General features: G+C 51.0%; 8 protein-coding genes across 8 annotated transcripts; 4 read left to right on the top strand and 4 right to left on the bottom strand.

Moving 5' to 3' along the window:
- Positions 1 to 941: 941 nt before the first annotated feature.
- Positions 942 to 1,525, top strand: A1O9_05436 (uncharacterized protein; the record flags this gene model as incomplete). Its single annotated transcript, XM_013404655.1, has 2 exons — positions 942 to 1,198; positions 1,264 to 1,525. 2 exons carry the CDS (start codon positions 942 to 944, stop codon positions 1,523 to 1,525), a joined length of 519 nt encoding a protein of 172 aa, XP_013260109.1.
- A 580-nt stretch (positions 1,526 to 2,105) lies between these two features.
- Positions 2,106 to 4,137, bottom strand: A1O9_05435 (uncharacterized protein; the record flags this gene model as incomplete). Its single annotated transcript, XM_013404654.1, has 2 exons — positions 2,106 to 3,962; positions 4,012 to 4,137. The coding sequence occupies 2 exons, from the start codon at positions 4,135 to 4,137 to the stop codon at positions 2,106 to 2,108; spliced, it is 1,983 nt and encodes a 660-aa protein (XP_013260108.1).
- A 532-nt stretch (positions 4,138 to 4,669) lies between these two features.
- A1O9_05434 (uncharacterized protein) lies at positions 4,670 to 6,397 on the bottom strand (the record flags this gene model as incomplete). Its single annotated transcript, XM_013404653.1, has 1 exon — positions 4,670 to 6,397. The coding sequence occupies one exon, from the start codon at positions 6,395 to 6,397 to the stop codon at positions 4,670 to 4,672; it is 1,728 nt and encodes a 575-aa protein (XP_013260107.1).
- Positions 6,398 to 7,472: 1,075 nt separating this feature from the next.
- On the top strand, positions 7,473 to 8,414 carry A1O9_05433 (uncharacterized protein; the record flags this gene model as incomplete). The annotated part of the gene is made up of 1 exon (XM_013404652.1): positions 7,473 to 8,414. The coding sequence occupies one exon, from the start codon at positions 7,473 to 7,475 to the stop codon at positions 8,412 to 8,414; it is 942 nt and encodes a 313-aa protein (XP_013260106.1).
- Positions 8,415 to 8,669: 255 nt separating this feature from the next.
- A1O9_05432 (uncharacterized protein) lies at positions 8,670 to 9,671 on the bottom strand (the record flags this gene model as incomplete). The annotated part of the gene is made up of 1 exon (XM_013404651.1): positions 8,670 to 9,671. The coding sequence occupies one exon, from the start codon at positions 9,669 to 9,671 to the stop codon at positions 8,670 to 8,672; it is 1,002 nt and encodes a 333-aa protein (XP_013260105.1).
- An 846-nt stretch (positions 9,672 to 10,517) lies between these two features.
- A1O9_05431 (uncharacterized protein) lies at positions 10,518 to 12,319 on the top strand (the record flags this gene model as incomplete). The annotated part of the gene is made up of 5 exons (XM_013404650.1): positions 10,518 to 10,739; positions 10,765 to 11,400; positions 11,495 to 11,841; positions 11,889 to 11,938; positions 11,991 to 12,319. 5 exons carry the CDS (start codon positions 10,518 to 10,520, stop codon positions 12,317 to 12,319), a joined length of 1,584 nt encoding a protein of 527 aa, XP_013260104.1.
- A 1,185-nt stretch (positions 12,320 to 13,504) lies between these two features.
- Positions 13,505 to 15,533, top strand: A1O9_05430 (uncharacterized protein; the record flags this gene model as incomplete). The annotated part of the gene is made up of 5 exons (XM_013404649.1): positions 13,505 to 13,708; positions 13,797 to 14,097; positions 14,153 to 14,262; positions 14,319 to 14,731; positions 14,789 to 15,533. The coding sequence occupies 5 exons, from the start codon at positions 13,505 to 13,507 to the stop codon at positions 15,531 to 15,533; spliced, it is 1,773 nt and encodes a 590-aa protein (XP_013260103.1).
- A 90-nt stretch (positions 15,534 to 15,623) lies between these two features.
- Positions 15,624 to 17,591, bottom strand: A1O9_05429 (uncharacterized protein; the record flags this gene model as incomplete). The annotated part of the gene is made up of 1 exon (XM_013404648.1): positions 15,624 to 17,591. The coding sequence occupies one exon, from the start codon at positions 17,589 to 17,591 to the stop codon at positions 15,624 to 15,626; it is 1,968 nt and encodes a 655-aa protein (XP_013260102.1).
- Positions 17,592 to 18,184: the final 593 nt, after the last annotated feature.

The raw sequence follows: 18,184 nt of genomic DNA, 5'->3' as shown, positions 1-18,184 counted from the left end.
ATGATCAAGTAATATCACTCCGGAGCACGGAGACTCGGTCCATACATTGCAAATGAGCGTGAATACGATGCGGATGGCGAACCTGGGCCAGGCTTAGCTGGACTGGGGGAACAGAACCGCACCGCGGTAGTTCCATTTGTCATGTGGCCTGCAAAATTGGTCAGAGGCTCTTGGATTTAGCCGTCAATAATCGACAATTATTAGGAGTAGTTGATGGCGGGGTGGTGTGTGCGCTGCGTACCGTAGTACGACCTGACTCTGTGTGTGTGCCTCATACGCCATCTCTCGTCCCTCGTCTTTCAGTAGAAGTCAGTAACGAACTAACCAATTAATAGTTACGCAGGGCGGAAAGGCAATGCCTCGGTCTTTCTAATCCGGAAAGCATCGGGAACCGCTCGCCCAGACCATCAAGTTACAACACCTGGAATAGGTCGAAGAATCCCCTGGAACAACACAGAAAACTCGGCGTTGCCGTGTCAGTCAGGGAGGGGAAAGAAAGAATATACACTGAACACCGATCGTCGAGTATGATTGGACGTTGGTACAACATATCTTACCATCCCACTGTTGGGACAGCCGTATGAGTTTCACCAGGCCCCTGCTGCATGCAACATGCGTCAACTTGAATTGAACTGAAATGTAATCATCATGGACTGTTTCGGCGTTGTCTCTGCGCCGTGTCCACCCACTACTCACATTGTGAATCCATGACCCGACTCAGCCAGCATCATTGATGTGTTTTCCCTCGTTGAGTCCAACATGTACTGTATTACAGATCAACGCAGGTTGCAGGGAAATTTCCCGCCGAATTGGGCGGTTGCTGCCGCTGTTTTGGGGGGTGATTTAGCTCTTTCCTTGCCAAGGTATTTACGTCATGCAAGGAGACCATTACCTTGACATCACCCTCTTTGTACACAAACACGCACCCTCACCTCATTGCTATGACTGACGCTCCAAACCCACTCGGTCCGCAGCCGAATTTAGTGAATCTCTCTCAGGGTCTTCGAACTGCTGCAGATGAAGCCGAGAAACTTCAAAATCTTCCTGCCTTCAGAGATGGCGATGCAATCGTAGCTGCGATTCAAGACCTTCACCAACAATTCCAGATCCAATTCCAGAACCTTAACAATCAATTCCAGAACCTCAATAATCAATTCCAGGTCTTCAGTCAACAACTTCGGACTCAGTTGCAGGCAAGGTATGTATTGCTATTGATTTTCCTAATATTATCCTGGCCTTACTTAACTAATTCTAATTCTATAGCGAACTTAACAATATGGCTCGAATTCAGAATTCGCACTCTGCCACCCAATTGTCTCCTCTCACGCCACTGGTCAATAACTTGACTGCTGCTCAAGTTCCTAGTTTCCCCGCTACGTCAAGACAAATTGCTCGGATGGAGGGGCCCGAATTGGATGCCGTCATACAAGACTTGGGTGTAGGACCTGCTGCAGAAAGTGTGGCTTCAAAGAGAAGGCAGTTGAGAGGATTAGTTGGTCTGGAAGCACAACCTGAAACCCCATAAATGGAACATGCACCGATACATTATTGTTAATGGCAGCACAGCCTGAAGACCCATAAATGGAACATGCACAGATGGATCATTGTTAATGGCGTATGAGACACGAAATTACCCGAGAACATTGTATTGAGTGCGGCGCCTGAACCGCAGGTAGTTTTCCAGGCAACAACTTTACAAAGACAGTGGAAAGCAGCATTCAACATGGCTGCAAGCGAGTGAAGTGAGACTTTGGATTCAAGTCATACGACGAACTTACACGCTTCGAAGTGCAAGTGTACTCATGCCCGCCTCGCACGATCAAAAGCTTCGCCTGCCACCGTGCTCCATGCTCCATGCTCCATGCTCCAGCCTCGGTGCATCACTGAGCCTCAGCACCTCCAGTCTACCAATACAACATGGACCATTCCAAACAGGCCACCAAGCGCGTCCCGTCCCCCCCCCAAAACCCAAAACCCAATTCCGCACAGTATGTACTCAGTTTCGTGAATTCATTATGAACCATGGTGGTTGGAAAGACCCGTCCGTCAGTGCTCGCGTCTCCCAGTACCAAACTCCATGCAGGCATGCCCTTGGGCTGGCCACTTCACCCAGCAAAAACATCGATCTTCCTGGCCCTCGGTCCCTTAGTTGGAGTGCAGACTACCTCGATGGCATCGCCCTCGCTCTCGCCCTCGCGCTCGAAGACCTCAGACACTGGAGAACGCGGTTGTGACGACGGCGGCCGCTCATCCGTGATAAATTGCCAGAGCTGCGCTACCAATCCGGGCGTCTTCCGCGTACTATGTCTCGCCTTCTTCTGCATTGTTGCAGGAGAGATTATGTTTCGACCTTGCTGCGCTTTCTTCATGGGCTTCTTCAGTGTGTCAGATGCCCCTGGCCGGGATAGGCTCCGGTGGGTGGGTGTTTCTTCTGTTGTCGTGTTGTTGTTCTCCTCATCGTCGTCGTCGTCGTCGTCGTCGTCGTCGTCTATCAACACAACCTCGTCTGGGAGTATTTGCAGTTTCAGATTGCTGCCCGGATGCTCGTTAGGGGTGATCGGTGAGAACATGGGTGCCTGTGGCGTGGTTCTCTTCGCCGGACTTCGGACTTGGTGGATAACATCGTCGTCGTCAGGTCTTACTGGGCTGGTCAGTGGTGAGATCGGTGGTCGTTTGGCTTGTGCTAGGGGAGAGAGGATTCCCCTCGCGTAGTTGCCGAGTGCGAGTGGGAATCGGGGCTTGCTCGGAGTCGACATTATCTTCTGCATAGGATTCTGAAGAGGTATTCCGTGTGGCGGATGGGCTACTCGGGGGATCTCAACGACCACTTTCGTTTTCTTCGTCGGTTGGTTCTCGATTTCATCCTCTGCCATCACTGATTTCCTCTTCTTTCTTGGTTGGGAAGGCTTTGTAACTGTCATATCGATCTCGCCCTGTCGAAGCCACAGGTCTGAACGGCGGGTTCTCAAATCGTCGACCCAATCATCGCAATCCATGCACACAAAGTCGTCGATTGTGCCCTCCCACACGCTTTCTGCAGGGCGCGTCCTGTTCACAAAGACAACCTTGCCTTTGCCGTTCTTATGTGCATGAACGGCTTTGGCAAACTCTCGGACCATCTTCTGAAGACCAAAGACTTTCAATGATGTTCCCATTATGATCATCACTTCCGGCTGGCAGCTGGCGTCGAAGGGAATGAGAGGTGTGAGGAGAGTATTTGATGGGTGGTCCTCTCCGTACAACACAATGTTCGGTCGCAGACAGCCCACTGCCAGACCACGTTTCCCATTGGCCATTCTCTCCTCACTCTTCGCCTTGCATTTCTGGCAGTTTGGTGCAGCTCCTTCCAGATAAATATCGGTCTCTTCGTCTGTCCACTCATACTGAACGGCGCACATGGTGCATCGGAGCTTCTGCAGATCCCCGTGGAGCTGCACAACTTCGCACCCAGCATCGAAGTCGGTGCCTTGGACGTGACCAGGACGAGGACTCTCGTAATGCTTCTTCATGAATCGACGTTTGTTTCCCTTGCCACGCGTGAGATCGGTGACCAGTCCCTCTCGTGTCTCCAGTCCGTCGATATTCTGGGTGTAGCACCGCATCAATCTGCCCCCATCGCGAAGGACTCTCAGGAACTTGTGGACCGAGCTTGTCGCGCGAACTTCATCTCGGATCTTTTGTCTTAGCGAAGCGATAAACTGATAGAACACCCTGGTCGACGCGACGTCTTGAAACACTCGAGAATCAAACAGATCTTGTCCCCTTAGTTTGGACGAAGGGCTTGTAGATGCGCGTCGCGAGGTAGTCGATGCGCTGGATGCTTGTGATGAAGGGAAGTCGTCCTCTTCTACCATCGAGATTGTTCGCTTCAAAGTAGGGGTGGAAGGTTGTGATGCGGGAGGTGTTGGAAGCAGAGCTTGCTCTGGGATGATATTATACAGTCCATCCTTGGATCGGAAGTCCTGCTGGCCTTTAGCACATTACTTGAAAGATGCACCCAAGAAGACTTACTGGAATGCCACAGCTTGTGCTGATTCCCGCACCCGTGACGACAATCACTTTGTGCGAGCTGGCGAGAATATCGGCAATGTCTTGTAGGTGTCGGTCGTCTGTACTTCTGACCTCCTGTAGTCCCATGACGGCGGTGAGAACGAGAAAGCAGGTTTGCGGTACGTGAAGGAGACACAAAGTAAAAGTGTTGAAGTCTGTTTGAGATTTGAGGATGACACGTTGGACTGGTGTGGGGGGCGGTGTGTGGAAGGTAATCTGGTTGAACCAAAGATCGCGTCAAGTTCGCGTTGCTGGGTATGTCGCTCGCACTGGAGCTTGGTGGGGACGCGTCTAGTAGATGAAGCACGGAAATGTATTAAATAGTGACTTGTGAGCAAATCCGCATCGAGGCAGTGATGAAACTTATTGGCCTACCTGTAGACGGAGGGAGTCCGTTAACAAGTAACCGTGTACGGATATTGTTGCATTGTGTGTTTGGGAGCTGCTTGGATTGTTTATGTGAGAGTTGGACCGCTAAACAAGGATGAAACGAGAAAGGCGGATGATCGACCGCTAAGCATTTAGCTTCGACTTAAGCTTGTTGTGCTGCCTGCCAATAAACTGAAACTATGGCGTTGCCCCCTTGCATGAATGACAGACTCTGTCACGTTCTTGTGGATTACTCAAGATCGGCTTCGTTGCGCCCGCCAGCTGGTATCTGGGGGTTGTTAAAGTGGACAGGCTCCTTATGAAGTTCCCATTCCGATTGGTAGGCTGCTGACCACCCTTTCGTCTCTGCGACAGTCTTCCTCATTACTCGTGGTCGCTTGCGGGGAATTTCGATTTCCTCTTCTTCCATGGCTTTTTCAGACTCGACACCAAGGAGGTGAAGCAGCCGAGATTCCTCTTGTACTCTAGCCATCTGGTCGAGCTTCTCCATGTACTCATCGGTTTCGGCTTCAATCGCAAGTGCTCGTTTTCGCTTTGAGGAAGGCATTTGTTTAGCAGGAGAGTTCCCTGAACGGATGTTGTGGCTCCCATCCTCACTACCGAGTGACATGAATTCATCGCCTTCATTATCATCGACCATGCCTTCGTCCGTTGAAGATGCACGGCCTAACTCCATTCCAGGCTCAGAGACGTCAGCCTCGTCTTCAGGAAGAACAGCATCCTCGTCCCCGTCACCGCTCTCTGCAAGTGAGCCGTCGCTTTGCGCGCACTCGTCTGACAATCCGGACATGGCAGATAGCGATCGGCTACGCTTTCTTTCAGATAAAATTTCTTCAACTTTGTCGTAGTCCATCACGGCATCTGGGTTGAAACGCTTCACGTTCTTGTGCACAACAAGTAGCTTATTTCTCCTGGCCATGTGGATCCAGTACTCCCACAGATGATCGTTTATGTTCAGTATATCGAGAGCGGCAACCACGTCTTCCTGCCTCACAGTGTGGAGAGTGCTGTATGATATGGTACTCGTTGACCGAATTCTTGATTTCGCAATGAAGATGATGGACTGAACTAGCCTCCTTAGGTAGCTGACAATCATCTCATAGAAGTCTATGAGTACGTCCATAGTCAAAGCCGGCCGCTCATTGTTTTCTCCAAGTTCGTGCCAAGTTTCGCCAGAACCCTGATTCATGTAAAATCTCTCACTGAGTTTCAGGAATGTCGATGTATAGAACAATCGAGTTCTACCAGCATCTGGTTGAAAATCTCCACCGCCGTCGCCCTCTGATAGGTCACTGGAAAGCTCAGCTTCGTCAGCTGCTTTGTCAAGTTCTGAAGCAGTCTGGGGATCGATGAGCCAGACTCCATGGTTACGTTGGCCTGCTGCAAAGTCGAATTGTTCTTGAAATGCTGAAAGGGCCGCAGCCGCTTTGTCAAGCACCGCCTCACACCCACTGCCGATCTCAATGGCAGCAGGGATATCGATGTGCGAGATGTTCTTGGTCTGGGTTTCAAACAACTGTCGGTCTGTTTCTTCCTGCCTGAGCCAGCTGAGATATGAATTGACCTCAACCTCTGATTTGGTTCTCACGAGTAGTGCGATTGCTTCCACATCCAGGCGTCCTCTCCGTTCAAGGGCCTGATATAACCTGTCCTTTTCAGACGGTCGCCACCAGACCGCGCCTAGCTGTGTTGGGGGTAAATCAGGGGTCGAAATCTCGCCCTTGGACGGGTCCAACTGGAGCTTGAATATCTCGAGGTATTGATCGTTGTAGTCTTGGCGCAATTGGTTCCACTTGCTTCCATGAGAGGGTTGCAGAATTGGAGATGGAATGGGTCTCGTGGTTGAAGGCCCCTGGTGGTCTGCATCGGAAGTGGTATTGTGACTATCCTCGCCTTCATCTCCGAAAGCTGTTCTTACAAGGTGATGTGATTCATCCTCGTTGTTCACGCTGTTCATCGTAACGTCTTGACTTCATGGACATGGTATAGGTTGGTCTCGTAGGGATAACGACAAGGTCAGAGTGAGACATCCGATTGGTGCTAGGCCATCAATTTCGGAATTTCGGAATTTCGGAGGGTCGTGCCTGAGCCCTGCACACATGACTTCTTCGACTGATCAGTTGTCCATCGACGGTGACAACCTGATAGTGAGAATACTACGTTGCACTCGTTACGGCCACGTCCATGATGAAAACCTGAAACGTCTGAAATTGGATGGGAGAGTGGCCGGCCTGGTGTCGTCTGTCATTTGAAACGTATCTTCGCCTTGGCTCGGCACCCAGTCGGCTTGGCGGTATCAGATTATCAGATTGTCAGATTAGCTAATGCAAATCTCTTCTCTATCCAGCCTCCCTGGGTTTCCCTGGCCTTCAGGTTCAACTACCAGTAGGTATCTAGATTACAAGCAAGCTCCGAGGCACTTACGAATCGTCCGGCCACATCAAGTCCTGTAGAGCAATAGCAGAAGCGTTGTCTCCCTCCAAGTGTACACCCGAATACGTCTTGATTCCGATTCATAGCGACACGCGTCAACCATCGCGCACGAGGATGCTATCTATCAACGGGTTGTGTTGCCCAATCGGAATTTTCGCAAGCACTTGACATACTACTCGTGCAAGGCGCGCAGTCGGTAGGTGATGGAAGCTTCAATAAATTAAGCTCTGGCAGGCGAGTGTAAGGCAGACAACCGAGCTCTTGACTGCTACCACACGTCCTCCTAGACTGCGCCACAGTGCATCGTTGGGGGTTTATGAACGAAACCCAGGTTGTTCAAAGCTTCTCATCCTTCCGCCCCCACCAAGACGTAGTAGTATTCTAATTAAGGACTTTTTCAACACGGACGGGGGCTTTCAGCTATCGAATCTCTTCAGGTGGAAGGATACACTATGTCAATCTATAAATTGACGCCAGCAGGCTGCGTCTGAGCATCAAGTGCTGCCCGCCTTCGTTACTCTGTACAAGGAGAATTGTATCCTTTCGTTTATATACATTCACTTGATCAAAACCCGGTTTCTTGCATGTCAGTCAATATCATGGGTGCTCTTCTACGTCTACCAAATTTCTCGGAGCATTCGAACATTCGAAATGCCTGGGTTTTTGCTCTGAGTTGGTTTGCGATAACAGCCTCCCTCGCCGACGCTCTAAGCATTGGACTACCTCAACTGCATGAAAGAGCCCCAGACGCATCCCTCTCGACGCGTGCTACATGCTCTGCTAGGCCTGCCGGTCTCAAGCTGCCAGCTCCAGGAACAACATGGGACTACGTGCTTAAAAATCCAATAGCAAAGCCATCAGAGATTGATACTAGCATTTCTGTGTGGGCCATCGATCTTGTTGACAATACCGCGGCCACAATCTCCACCATGAAGGTAAAAGGTGCCAACGTCATCTGCTACTTTTCTGCTGGTAGTTATGAGGATTGGCGGCCAGATGCATCCAAGTTCCAGCCGGATGATCTTGGTGAAGAGCTTGATGGGTGGCCTGGCGAGAAGTGGCTAGATATTCGCTCAACGAACGTACGAAACATCATGCAATCTCGTTTGGACCTTGCGGTTCGGAAGGGTTGCAATGGCGTCGATCCAGATAATGTTGACGGCTACGACAATGATAACGGGCTTGACCTTCAAGAATCGGATGCCACCGACTACGTTATCTTCCTCGCCAACGAGGCCCACAAACGCGGCCTGACTGTTTCGTTGAAGAACGCTGGAGCGATCATCCCCGATGTCATTGATTGCGTGGATTTCAGCGTGAATGAACAGTGTCATCAGTACACAGAATGCAGTACGTATGCTGCATTCATCAAAGAAAACAAGCCTGTTTTCCACGTCGAATATCCCAAAGGAGACGATGTGAACAACATCAATCCAGTTTCTGACGCAATCAAAAATGCCATCTGCAAAGATTCCACGGCAACAGGCTTTTCGACAATCATCAAGAATATGAACCTAGATGACTGGATCCAGAAGTGCTAGAAGACGCATTTTACATATGAAAAACGAGCTATTTGCGGAAGATATCGCATATTTATTTCACTTTTTGATATTATTAGCAATCACTGGTGGCACAGGTGTGAGACCTGGAGCTGATACCGATTACAAGTGAAGGGTGTAGCCAACCTCTTATGGGTATCTCTGAATGGATGTCATTCAAACAGGACATAGTCCCGTGGTGATGTCTCAGCGCAGTGATGCGAATAATTGCAACACTAGTTCGCCTCACCATTCAAACTACTTTTGTACCTGTCCCCGGAAACGTGGAAACAGCTGCAAGGTATTCCTCCTCATATCCTGGACGCTGACAACCCGGCTTTCATGCAGTTGTCTTGAGAAATAGTCAATGGCGTCCACACCCGCTGGTGGAAAGTCAGTACCAAAGAGTATGTGAGCCGAGCTGGACCCAAGCAGCGCGCTAAGGGCATTGAGCTGCATTGGACTGCTGCTCAACGCAGTTTCGTAGTAGAAGCGACGCGCTTCGGCCAAAATCTCCTCCGATGATTTCTTGAGCCTCAAGGAAGGGGGACCCAGGCTCATCAATCCGGCAACTCGATCTATCAAGTAGGGAAGGTCACCGCCAGCATGGCTGAGGATGATCTTGCAGCCGGCCGCGTGGCCTTTCAGCATGTTACTCGGGTTGGTGATCAAATCAATGGCCGTTCGACCAGTCTCATGAGGGAACTCGAAAGCCGGCGCGGGAAGAGCTTCATTGATGGCCGCCATGTTGGCGGATGGTACGGGGTGCACAAAGACAACAGCCTTGCGAGCACTCAGGTCATCCCATATTGGTGTGAAAAGGGGGTCTCCGAGGTAGTGTAGACGGCCGTCCTTGTGATAGCTTGTCGCCAGAGTGATGCCGTCAGCGTCTAGCTGCTGAAAGGCATACTCGATCTCCTTGAGTGTCAAGTCTATCTCGCATAAATTCGTGACATGTGCGAAAAAGCCGAAAGAGCCACTGGGTGAATTCTGCACAAGCTGGGCGTTGTATTCGTTACACTCTCGGGTGAATTCACTGGCCCGTGGTAGATCCTCGTTGCTATGCGGCCCACCTGGAATGCAGGATAAGATGGCCACACCGATGCCTTTGCTGTGGCAGTAGTCGCAGGCGGTCTGGGCGGTCCATTCCTCAGTGACCCAACCGCCTGGCCTTTGACTTGCGGCTTCGAGGTACTTGATGTAAGCAGGGGGAAAGGAATGGTGATGGACATCAATACTTAGGGAATTGACTGAATCCATGGTGCAAGCCTGTGGCACCTGAAGGTGGAATGTTGGAAGAGACGTTATGGAAGAGAGCCCATATCAATAGATTTGTAACGGATCTTAAGAGGTCTACTCTATGCTGCATTTCCCCTGGGCCGTTTCGATTTCAGTACCGACACGCGAAATGCAGCAAATCAATTGACAACGCGTTCAGTCAATTTTGGGCCTTAGTGATAGGCCACACGCTCATTCTCGGTGAACGGTCAAGTAAAGATGCTTCTTCACGTCCATATCTTTGAGAAACCAGTTGCCGTTGACGATTCTAGTGTTGATGGTCTGTCACTGGCTTACCTACTTTTGGTAGACGCGAGCACCCAGACGGTGGAACAATGCGTCCCACAAATGCGAATATCTTCGGCAAAACGGACTAAAGTAGTGGATGTTCAATCTCCAGTTTGGAGAACATCAGGTGGGATTCTCCCAAAGAGGAGAAGCGTGAATGTCATGGCCCAATCGAGCAGCCTCGCTTCATGTGGGAATATCAGATTCATCATCAACACGAGATATTCCATTCCCAGAGAAATGTGTGCGAGCAACAGAATCGATAGTGGCTGACACATTCTGATCCGAGCGGCGTCCCACAGGCAGTCCTTCGACTCCGCCATGGTGTGGGACGTCAAATCGTGATGAAAGTTCAAGACCGGCTCCCGTTCAGCTATCAGATTCAAGTCCCTGAGGTCGGTCCCTGTGCTCTGCAGTCTTCAGTAAATTAGTGGTTCCAATGCTCTATACGATATACAAAAACGCTGTATAGCCGCTGTTTTTGATGACTGGAGACAGACTTTTGACAACAACGGGAAACACCACTGACACAGGAGAACGATGATTACGGCCTACACGACCACCGAGTCTTCCACCGACGGAGTCCAGAGACTTCCCGAAAATGGCATCAAGGTCGCCATAATTGGCGGCGGTGTGGGCGGCTTGCAAGCGGCGCTTGAATGCTGGCGAAAAGGTTGTGAGGTTGTTGTTCTGGAGCAAGCTAATAAGTTGTCTCCCCTTGGTAGGTCTGAAGCCATCTATCATAACTACTTCGGCACGCAAGTAAGGAAGAAAGTTGGTGCTACAGATGATAATAACAAGCTGGAGTTTTGCTGCAGGCGACTACTTCACCATAACTCCTTCGGCATTGACGGCCTTGAAAGAATATCCGAGCATGCACGCCGACTATCACGAGTGCATCTACGATTGTTCGATTCACGTCTACACGCCTTCTGGACGGGCGATCCACTCGACGGATCCTGAGTGGAACCGGGCCAGGATCGCGCACGCGGCCCCGGACGTCAACATCTCGTTCCTGAAACGTCGGCCGGTCTACGCTCAGATGCAACTCGATCAAGTGAACAGACTCAATATCCCAGTCCAGTGGGGAGAGAAGGTCATCAGCGTTCTAGAGCGAGAGGATAGCGTCGTTTTGAAGACCGCCTCGGGAAAGGAAATCACCTGCGATATCTGCATTGGAGCAAATGGTATTGGCTCCGTGATTCCCGGTTTCGAGACTGGCCCCGAGATTGCTGTTCAAGACAGCGGGTATGCGGTGGCGCGCGCGGCGTTTCCACGTTCTGCCATACTTGATGGCTCACCTGCGGCGTCGCTTATGAAGCACATTGATGTGAGGCCTGAATTCCGCACTTATGTTGGAAAAGATATCCATCTCATCCTTTTCCTCACACCCGACTGGGTAGCTTTTGCTTTCACACATCCAGTGAGTAGAAACACCAAGATGTTGTCCATGTGGTTTCACTTAGCAGGAGACCTCCTGATCCTGAATTGTCCAATTTTAACCTCCCTCTGCAAAGGACTACAACGATGCGGAAGAGTCCTGGTCGCATGTGAAAGCGCCGGCAGACCTTATCCCCTACCTCGAGAAAGCGAATGACGAGTGGGATCCAGCAGTGCTCGACTTCATCAGGTCAACACCAACCGGGGTCGTGGACTGGAAACTCCGATGGCGGGATGGCACACCACAGTGGACTTCAGAGCGTGGACGTCTCGTGCGTCTCGGAGACGCCGCTCACGCCTTTCTCCCAACCGCAGGCAATGGGGCGGTCCAAGCACTCGAAGATGCCGTCTCTCTCGCAGAATGCCTCCGCATCGCAGGCAAGAAGGGCGTATGCCAGGCCACGAAGGTGCACAATAAATTGAGGTTAGTAAGCAGGACTTTCCATCGAGCTCTTCTATCTTTTGGTTTAGAGCACTGGTGGGCTCCGTGGGAGTTGGGAAGGACAAAGCAAAACATAAACGTGTGCTAACTCTTCCCGTTCTCGGGGTGGACGAAATGCAGGTTCGAACGAGTAAGCATCCTGCAACAAACCGGCTTCCTCAACCGCGAAGAACTCCACACCGCCGACGTAGCAGCAATCCAAGCGAACGCGCAAAGCACCAGCAACACCACCATCGGCTTCTTCAAGATCGGCCGTTGGGTGTGGAACCACAATCCAGAGCTCTATGCACGGGACAATTACGAAGCGTGTCTAGCGCACGTCCTTGAAGGCAAACCCTTTGAAAACACCAATGTGCCGCCTGGTCACGTCTATCACTCCTGGAGTCTTGAGTCGGAGAAGAAACGTATGTTGGCTGGCGTCAGGTCGAATTTGAAGGAGAATGGTGATTGGAGTGCTTGAGTCCTATTAAGTGAACGTAAATGTAGGTACGTAAAAGTGGAAAGAAGACCTTGGCACAAAGACGCTACATGGCCATTTTTCGAACGGCACGAATATATTGTAGCAAATCACATATGTACATCGAAGAGGGGTTTTTTTTTATAAAAAAAAATAAAAAAAATATTGACACTCGATGTCACCAGTTTGATAGAATACATCCCTAGGTAGTTAGCACTGTATATGATACGATCTACATACAAATCCCATTGTGCGCTCTTTCCCCCAACCATCCGACATGTTTCGCCTCAACAATGCTGGGAGCAACATCCGTCGGTCAATATGCGAGTCAAGTCATGCGAGGGCACTGGATTGCGCTCTAGAGCCAGTAGGGCAAGGGCAGCAGGAATCGTCACAGAAAGGCCCAAGGCGCACACGTGTGGAAGAGCCGTCGCGCGAGGCTGCTCAGATAGGCCCGATTCCGCGGCTTTTCAGGTCCCGTCGGCGGAAGTTCCAGCACCTCGCTCGAAATGCCATTCATATGACTGAGCTAGTATGCGTCCCTCGTACTGGTGTGGTTGAGTAATATTGCCACCATCCTTTGGGCGTCCTAACTACTCGTTGTCGGGTTTAGTCCCCTTGTCCTTTGCACGGGTCCGATGGGCACCTCGTCACAGTAACCCCACACCAGGAGTCCGGGGGATAAGGGCGCCGATCTGACACACCATTCCCCTAGCGGAGAACCACATATCATGTTCTCGGAGTCTGGACCCTGCTGTGGAATATGTACTGGAGGATGGCAAAATAGCTTCCACCCACATCTGGCATCAATGTACAAATAGCGTAATACGAAAGCCACTGGTCTACTCGAAATCACGGTAGGTCCCAGATAAGCAGTCGTCCCACGAGAACTCGGCTTTCTCGGGGCCCCGCGAATAGGGGAAATATGGCCTGGGTAAAAGTGCTCTGGAAGTTAGGATGCATGTGATACCGAGTATTATATAAACGCAGCCATGAATGCTAGCAGTGCTGTTGTCGTGGTGCATATGTTTGACCTTGTGACACAGCCACTGTGCTTGAGAGTTAACAACAAAAGACAAGGAACATTTCCCTTGACGTTCCCCAAGCAGAGCTGCGAATAAAGGGATGATAACAAACTCCAGCTCTGGAGACATCACTCATCCGAGGAACAATTCACCGCACACGACCATGGCGACAGCAGAAGAGGAAGCGAAAGTATCTCCCGGCTTCGAGAAGCACTTGGAGCAGATCGACGTCGATGATGACCAAGATATCGTGTACGACGACACGGAGCATGAGCCAGAGTTGCATTTCCGGACATGGATTGCCCTCGCATCTATGTTTCTGTATAACTATGTCATCATCATTACTCTGCTGTCCCCGCCAACGGTGGTAAGTCGATACGCTCCGGGCTGTGGCCGTGTTCACGGGGCCGACCAGCGCCACGAAGCCTAGCTAATCTCCCTTTCTCCGCCCGCAGCTTTCCTACATCGGAGCTAGTCTCGGCGCGACAGACATCCAAACATGGGTGCTGAACTCGCTCACGCTTCCGCAGGCAGTCTTTGCGCCTCTCGTATCTTCGATCTCGGACGTTTTCCAGATTCGTAAGGGGCTCATGCTTGGGCTGATTGCGCTATCGTTCATTGGTGCCGCCATCGCACCCGGGTCGCAGAGTATATACCGGCTCATCGGCGCGCAGATCTTGATATCATTTGGATTCTCGGCGGCGCCGCTGGGGTATGCTATCCCTAGCGAGATATTACCCAGGAAATGGAGGCCCAGTAAGTGAATTGAATCTTATGCTAAGCTTGACTCTCATCTAACGGAACAATAAAGTGGGACAGGTGTGGATAAACATTGCTGCTGGTCTGGCAGCTTGCACAGGACCATTGATCGTTGGCGCCCTCACCAAGGCCGACCCGGAGAATGGTTGGCGGAAGTTGTGGGTACGAAGACTAAACCAGATCTTGAAAGAGGGGCGATATATGCTAACATGGACCAGTGGATTCAGATGGGCCTCTGGGGGGCCTCTGGAGCGGGTATCCTTATTGGATATCGACCGCCAAAACGCCATAGCCGCCTCGACCATCTGCAATTTTGGCAGAAGATACAGCATCTCGACCTTATAGGCTATGGACTCTTCGCCGCTGGGTTAAGTCTCTTCCTCGTTGGGCTCAGCCTTGGTGGTGGAGAGTATCCCTGGACAAATGCACGCACACTTGGAACGCTCATAACCGGCCTGGTCGTTCTGGTGTGTTTCGGCTTGTATGAGTGGAAAGGCACGTCGACAGGATTCCTTCATCATGACCTATTCCGAGGTGAACATGGCATGGGCCGGACATTTGCCATCTGTGTCTGGCTGATTTTCGCCGAGGCGATTCTGCTGTTCCCCTACGTTGTCTTCTATCCAGTCCAGTAAGTCTCCTTGTTGGAAGAGCTGACCCTCAAGCAGATCATAGCTAACTCAACTAGGAACTCAACTTTATTCGAGGAAGATCCATTCTTATTAGCGGCTAGGGAACAACCTTTTTGGCTTGGCTGTCTGTTGTCGACCCCAATCTGGGGTCTGATTGGCACCCGTCTCCGGAGGCTCAAAGAGCCCATGTCAGCGGGTTTCCTGATTTTCACAGGCGGTATCGCAGGACTTGCCACAATCCAGCCAGATGATAATACCAGAACTCTCATCTTTGCAGCTCTTGCTGGTACTGGCTTTGGGGCGATCATTATCATGGTCATTGCTATGGTGCAATTTGCTACGCCGCACCACCTCATTGCAACAGCCACCGCTGTCACGGTATCATCCCGATCTGTAGGGGCGGCCGTATTCACGGCGATATATGCTGCTGCTTTCTCAGATCGCCTCAAAGAAAAGCTACCTAGCTACGTTGCCGCAGCGGCTTCGAAGGCAGGTCTTCCACAAGTCTCCTTGCAAGCTTTTGTAGCAGCCTTGGCAGGGCAAGACCAGGCTGCACTGCTCAAGATCGAGGGTGTAAACCCTGCAATCATTTCGGCGGGTGTAGCAGCCGCTAAGCAGGCGAGTGCCGATTCTGTTAGGGTTGTCTTCATGATCGCAGCGCCGTTTGGCATAGTCGCAGCTATTTCTTGCTGGTTCACTGCTGATATGAGAAAGACGATGAATTACAGGGTTGATGCTCCTGTGGAGAATTTGACCACGAAGATACCTGACAGGAAGAGCCATAACAATAGCGATGTTTGAAGGCGCAAGATATCAAACCAGAAAGATAGCCCCCTCTGTATTGAACTTATCATGTTCTTCATTTGCTTCGCCATGGCAATCTGTTATCAATCAATTGATGGACTTTTGCCCATCCGAAGTCAATGAGTAGAAAGAGCTTCTTACAAACTGCTGTAATTCGGCGTCCAAATTGGTCAGAACAAGGCTCAGTAACCATTGTGACTGGCCATGGACGAACCAGTATGATGCTTCCTGCTTAGATAGCAGCACAAGCCAGTGCGCAACTAGGACCAAGGCCGAGGGGTCGCTCACTTCAATCATTTTGAAGAACTGGTCCGACAGCATCATCGGCCAACTCTCGATTCCATTCCACCGCGCCCATGTGGTGTCTGCGACATAACTTCGTGCATAACTTGAGACTAGAGCTGCAAGAGCGTTGTTGAAGGCTGCAAGATTTGAGTGAGTGGGCTTCGACACCCTCGCGAAAAGTTTTGCTGGAAGTGATGCAAGATGCCTGTATACGACTGGTGGAATATATGGGTAGCACAGCAGTACTGAGCACGGTGGCGTCTGAGATTCAAATTGGTCCTTGTCGTGTGAGGCGCTTGCTGGACCACGCGATTCATTGATAATTCTGGCGAGGAGATGAATGTCGTTCGTAATTTGGAATGAATCCGGGATGACAGTCTCAATCCAGCCTGGTGTAACTTGCTGTGTATCTGGAACATCTAAGACCGACACACACAAGTCGACAAGATGCTTAACATCACCCAAATCACTTGCCCGGAAAGCCTCGCCCGGAGCGTGAGAAGGAGTACCAGGGATCATCCGAGAGCAAACCTCGTTTACGAGATATGGAGTGGAGTTGAGAAGTGCATCCGGAGGCATTTCGCGTTGAGCAAGTCCTTGGAAAGCCTCACCGGAGAGAAAGAGCGCTGAACCAACAGGCAGAAGGCTTTGCATCCTCAGAAGCAGCTCAGTGCCACCTTTCAGCATAAGCAGCATTTCCACAACGGTAGAAACTCTCGACTCAGTAGCATCCATACTCCCGGCGTTGAACCTGTCTGCCTCCACCAGAGTCTCTGCACAGAACTGAACTCCGAGTAACCGAGCGAAGGTTGTGAGTGCAGTGCTTGACTGTCTGGTTGGGTGGTCGATAATGCTTCGGAAAGTGGCCAGTCCAATCGACTGATGCCGCAAGCCTGAAGCGTGATGTCGAGTACGAGCGAGGCCATCAGATGCGAGTAGTGCTTGGTGGAAAGCTGCAACACCGAGGATGCCATGCATGAGAAATGGCTGGGTCGCAGCTTCGAGAGGTAAGTCATGTGTCCAGAATTCCGTCGGTTCGGTGCCTCGTATTAGTGATAGTCCCGTACAGGTCATGTACTGATGGAAATACATGAGGTCCTCTAGCTGGTGCTGGGTCACGGTGGCGGCTTCCAAGCCTTCAGGGCTGTAGTTGATGGATTCTACAGTCGGCAGCACCCGTTCCATATTTGATTGCGACAAGTGTAGAAAGCGGTACTCAAGCGGCTGCGTACTTGCTTTATCTGTCTCTCGTGACACACTAGGGTCGACCTCAAAGTAGCGGACTTTATTGCCCTTGAAGAAGGTCTGTAGGTACACTCTCTGGTGGTGGCCACCGACGAGACCCATCGCGCTCGTCTCATGATTCGATCGCATGTGGGAGCTCATCCGTTTCTCCGAGATGCAGAGATGTCCACAATGGGGCAGATTGCACCGATAGCCACTGGTCACCGGCAAATAAGGGAGCGGCGAGTCCTTTGACAATGGAGTAGAAACATCATCAGGCTCTAATAATGTCAGTCCAGCAACACGTTCCAATAATAACCGACGCTTCTCTCGGTATATGTGATGCCGCAGGAGGTGACTCGTGAGGGCCTTGGGTTGAACGGCAAACTTGCACAGCTTGCAGATAACTATGCCATAGTCGGGTAGATGCACCAAGAGTGTACCTAAATGCTCAAGTCGCGGCGACACATCGATAGACTCTCTTCGCTCCTCCCCGGACTGGTCCCTAGACTCGGGAGCTGATACTGGGCTTACGCTGCTGGCCATGGCTTCTTTAATGCGATCATGATCGGGAATGTGCGCACCTGGGCGACGGTGACAGGCATAATCCTGGGAAGAACCGGGGGGTATGAGAGTAGACTCTAGGATTGGAGGTACTTTAAGTACTTCTTAATCGAGGGGAAACTTGGCCCCTTTCCCCTGGACTTGTATACCCCCGCTGGATCATGAAAATTCGATAACAGGCCGGATTAGGAAGCTCAACTTGCCTAATAGAGGCAATGTGGCACCCACTTCACCAGCATCATCGCAAACTTGTGGTGTTCTATGCGCTTGACTTAGACGAGAACAAGCCACAATTCGTGTTGATTCTCCAGAGCCGTTGCTATCTTGGAGGATGTCCCCAGTAATGGACCTCACCCTGTGCTACGTTGATCCAGGTGAGGCGCTAACCCTTTTCTTTTCGGCACGGAAAATCCATGATCAAAGGGCGCCAGGGTCCACGGTTTGCTTGCATTCGCTCATTTCGCATCGTAGAGGTCGATTCTCACTGAAAGAAATGGAAAGAAACCGAGGAGGAAAGGGTGCTAACTAAAGTGCTTTTGATTGTTCTCATACGGCACTCTGGCCGGCCCCGCAGG

This window comes from Exophiala aquamarina (assembly GCF_000709125.1).
Source record: "Exophiala aquamarina CBS 119918 chromosome Unknown aczIA-supercont1.4, whole genome shotgun sequence".
Taxonomy (NCBI): domain Eukaryota; kingdom Fungi; phylum Ascomycota; class Eurotiomycetes; order Chaetothyriales; family Herpotrichiellaceae; genus Exophiala; species Exophiala aquamarina.
Note: the sequence above shows the minus strand (reverse complement) of the source record. Positions and strands in the feature narration are given on the sequence as shown.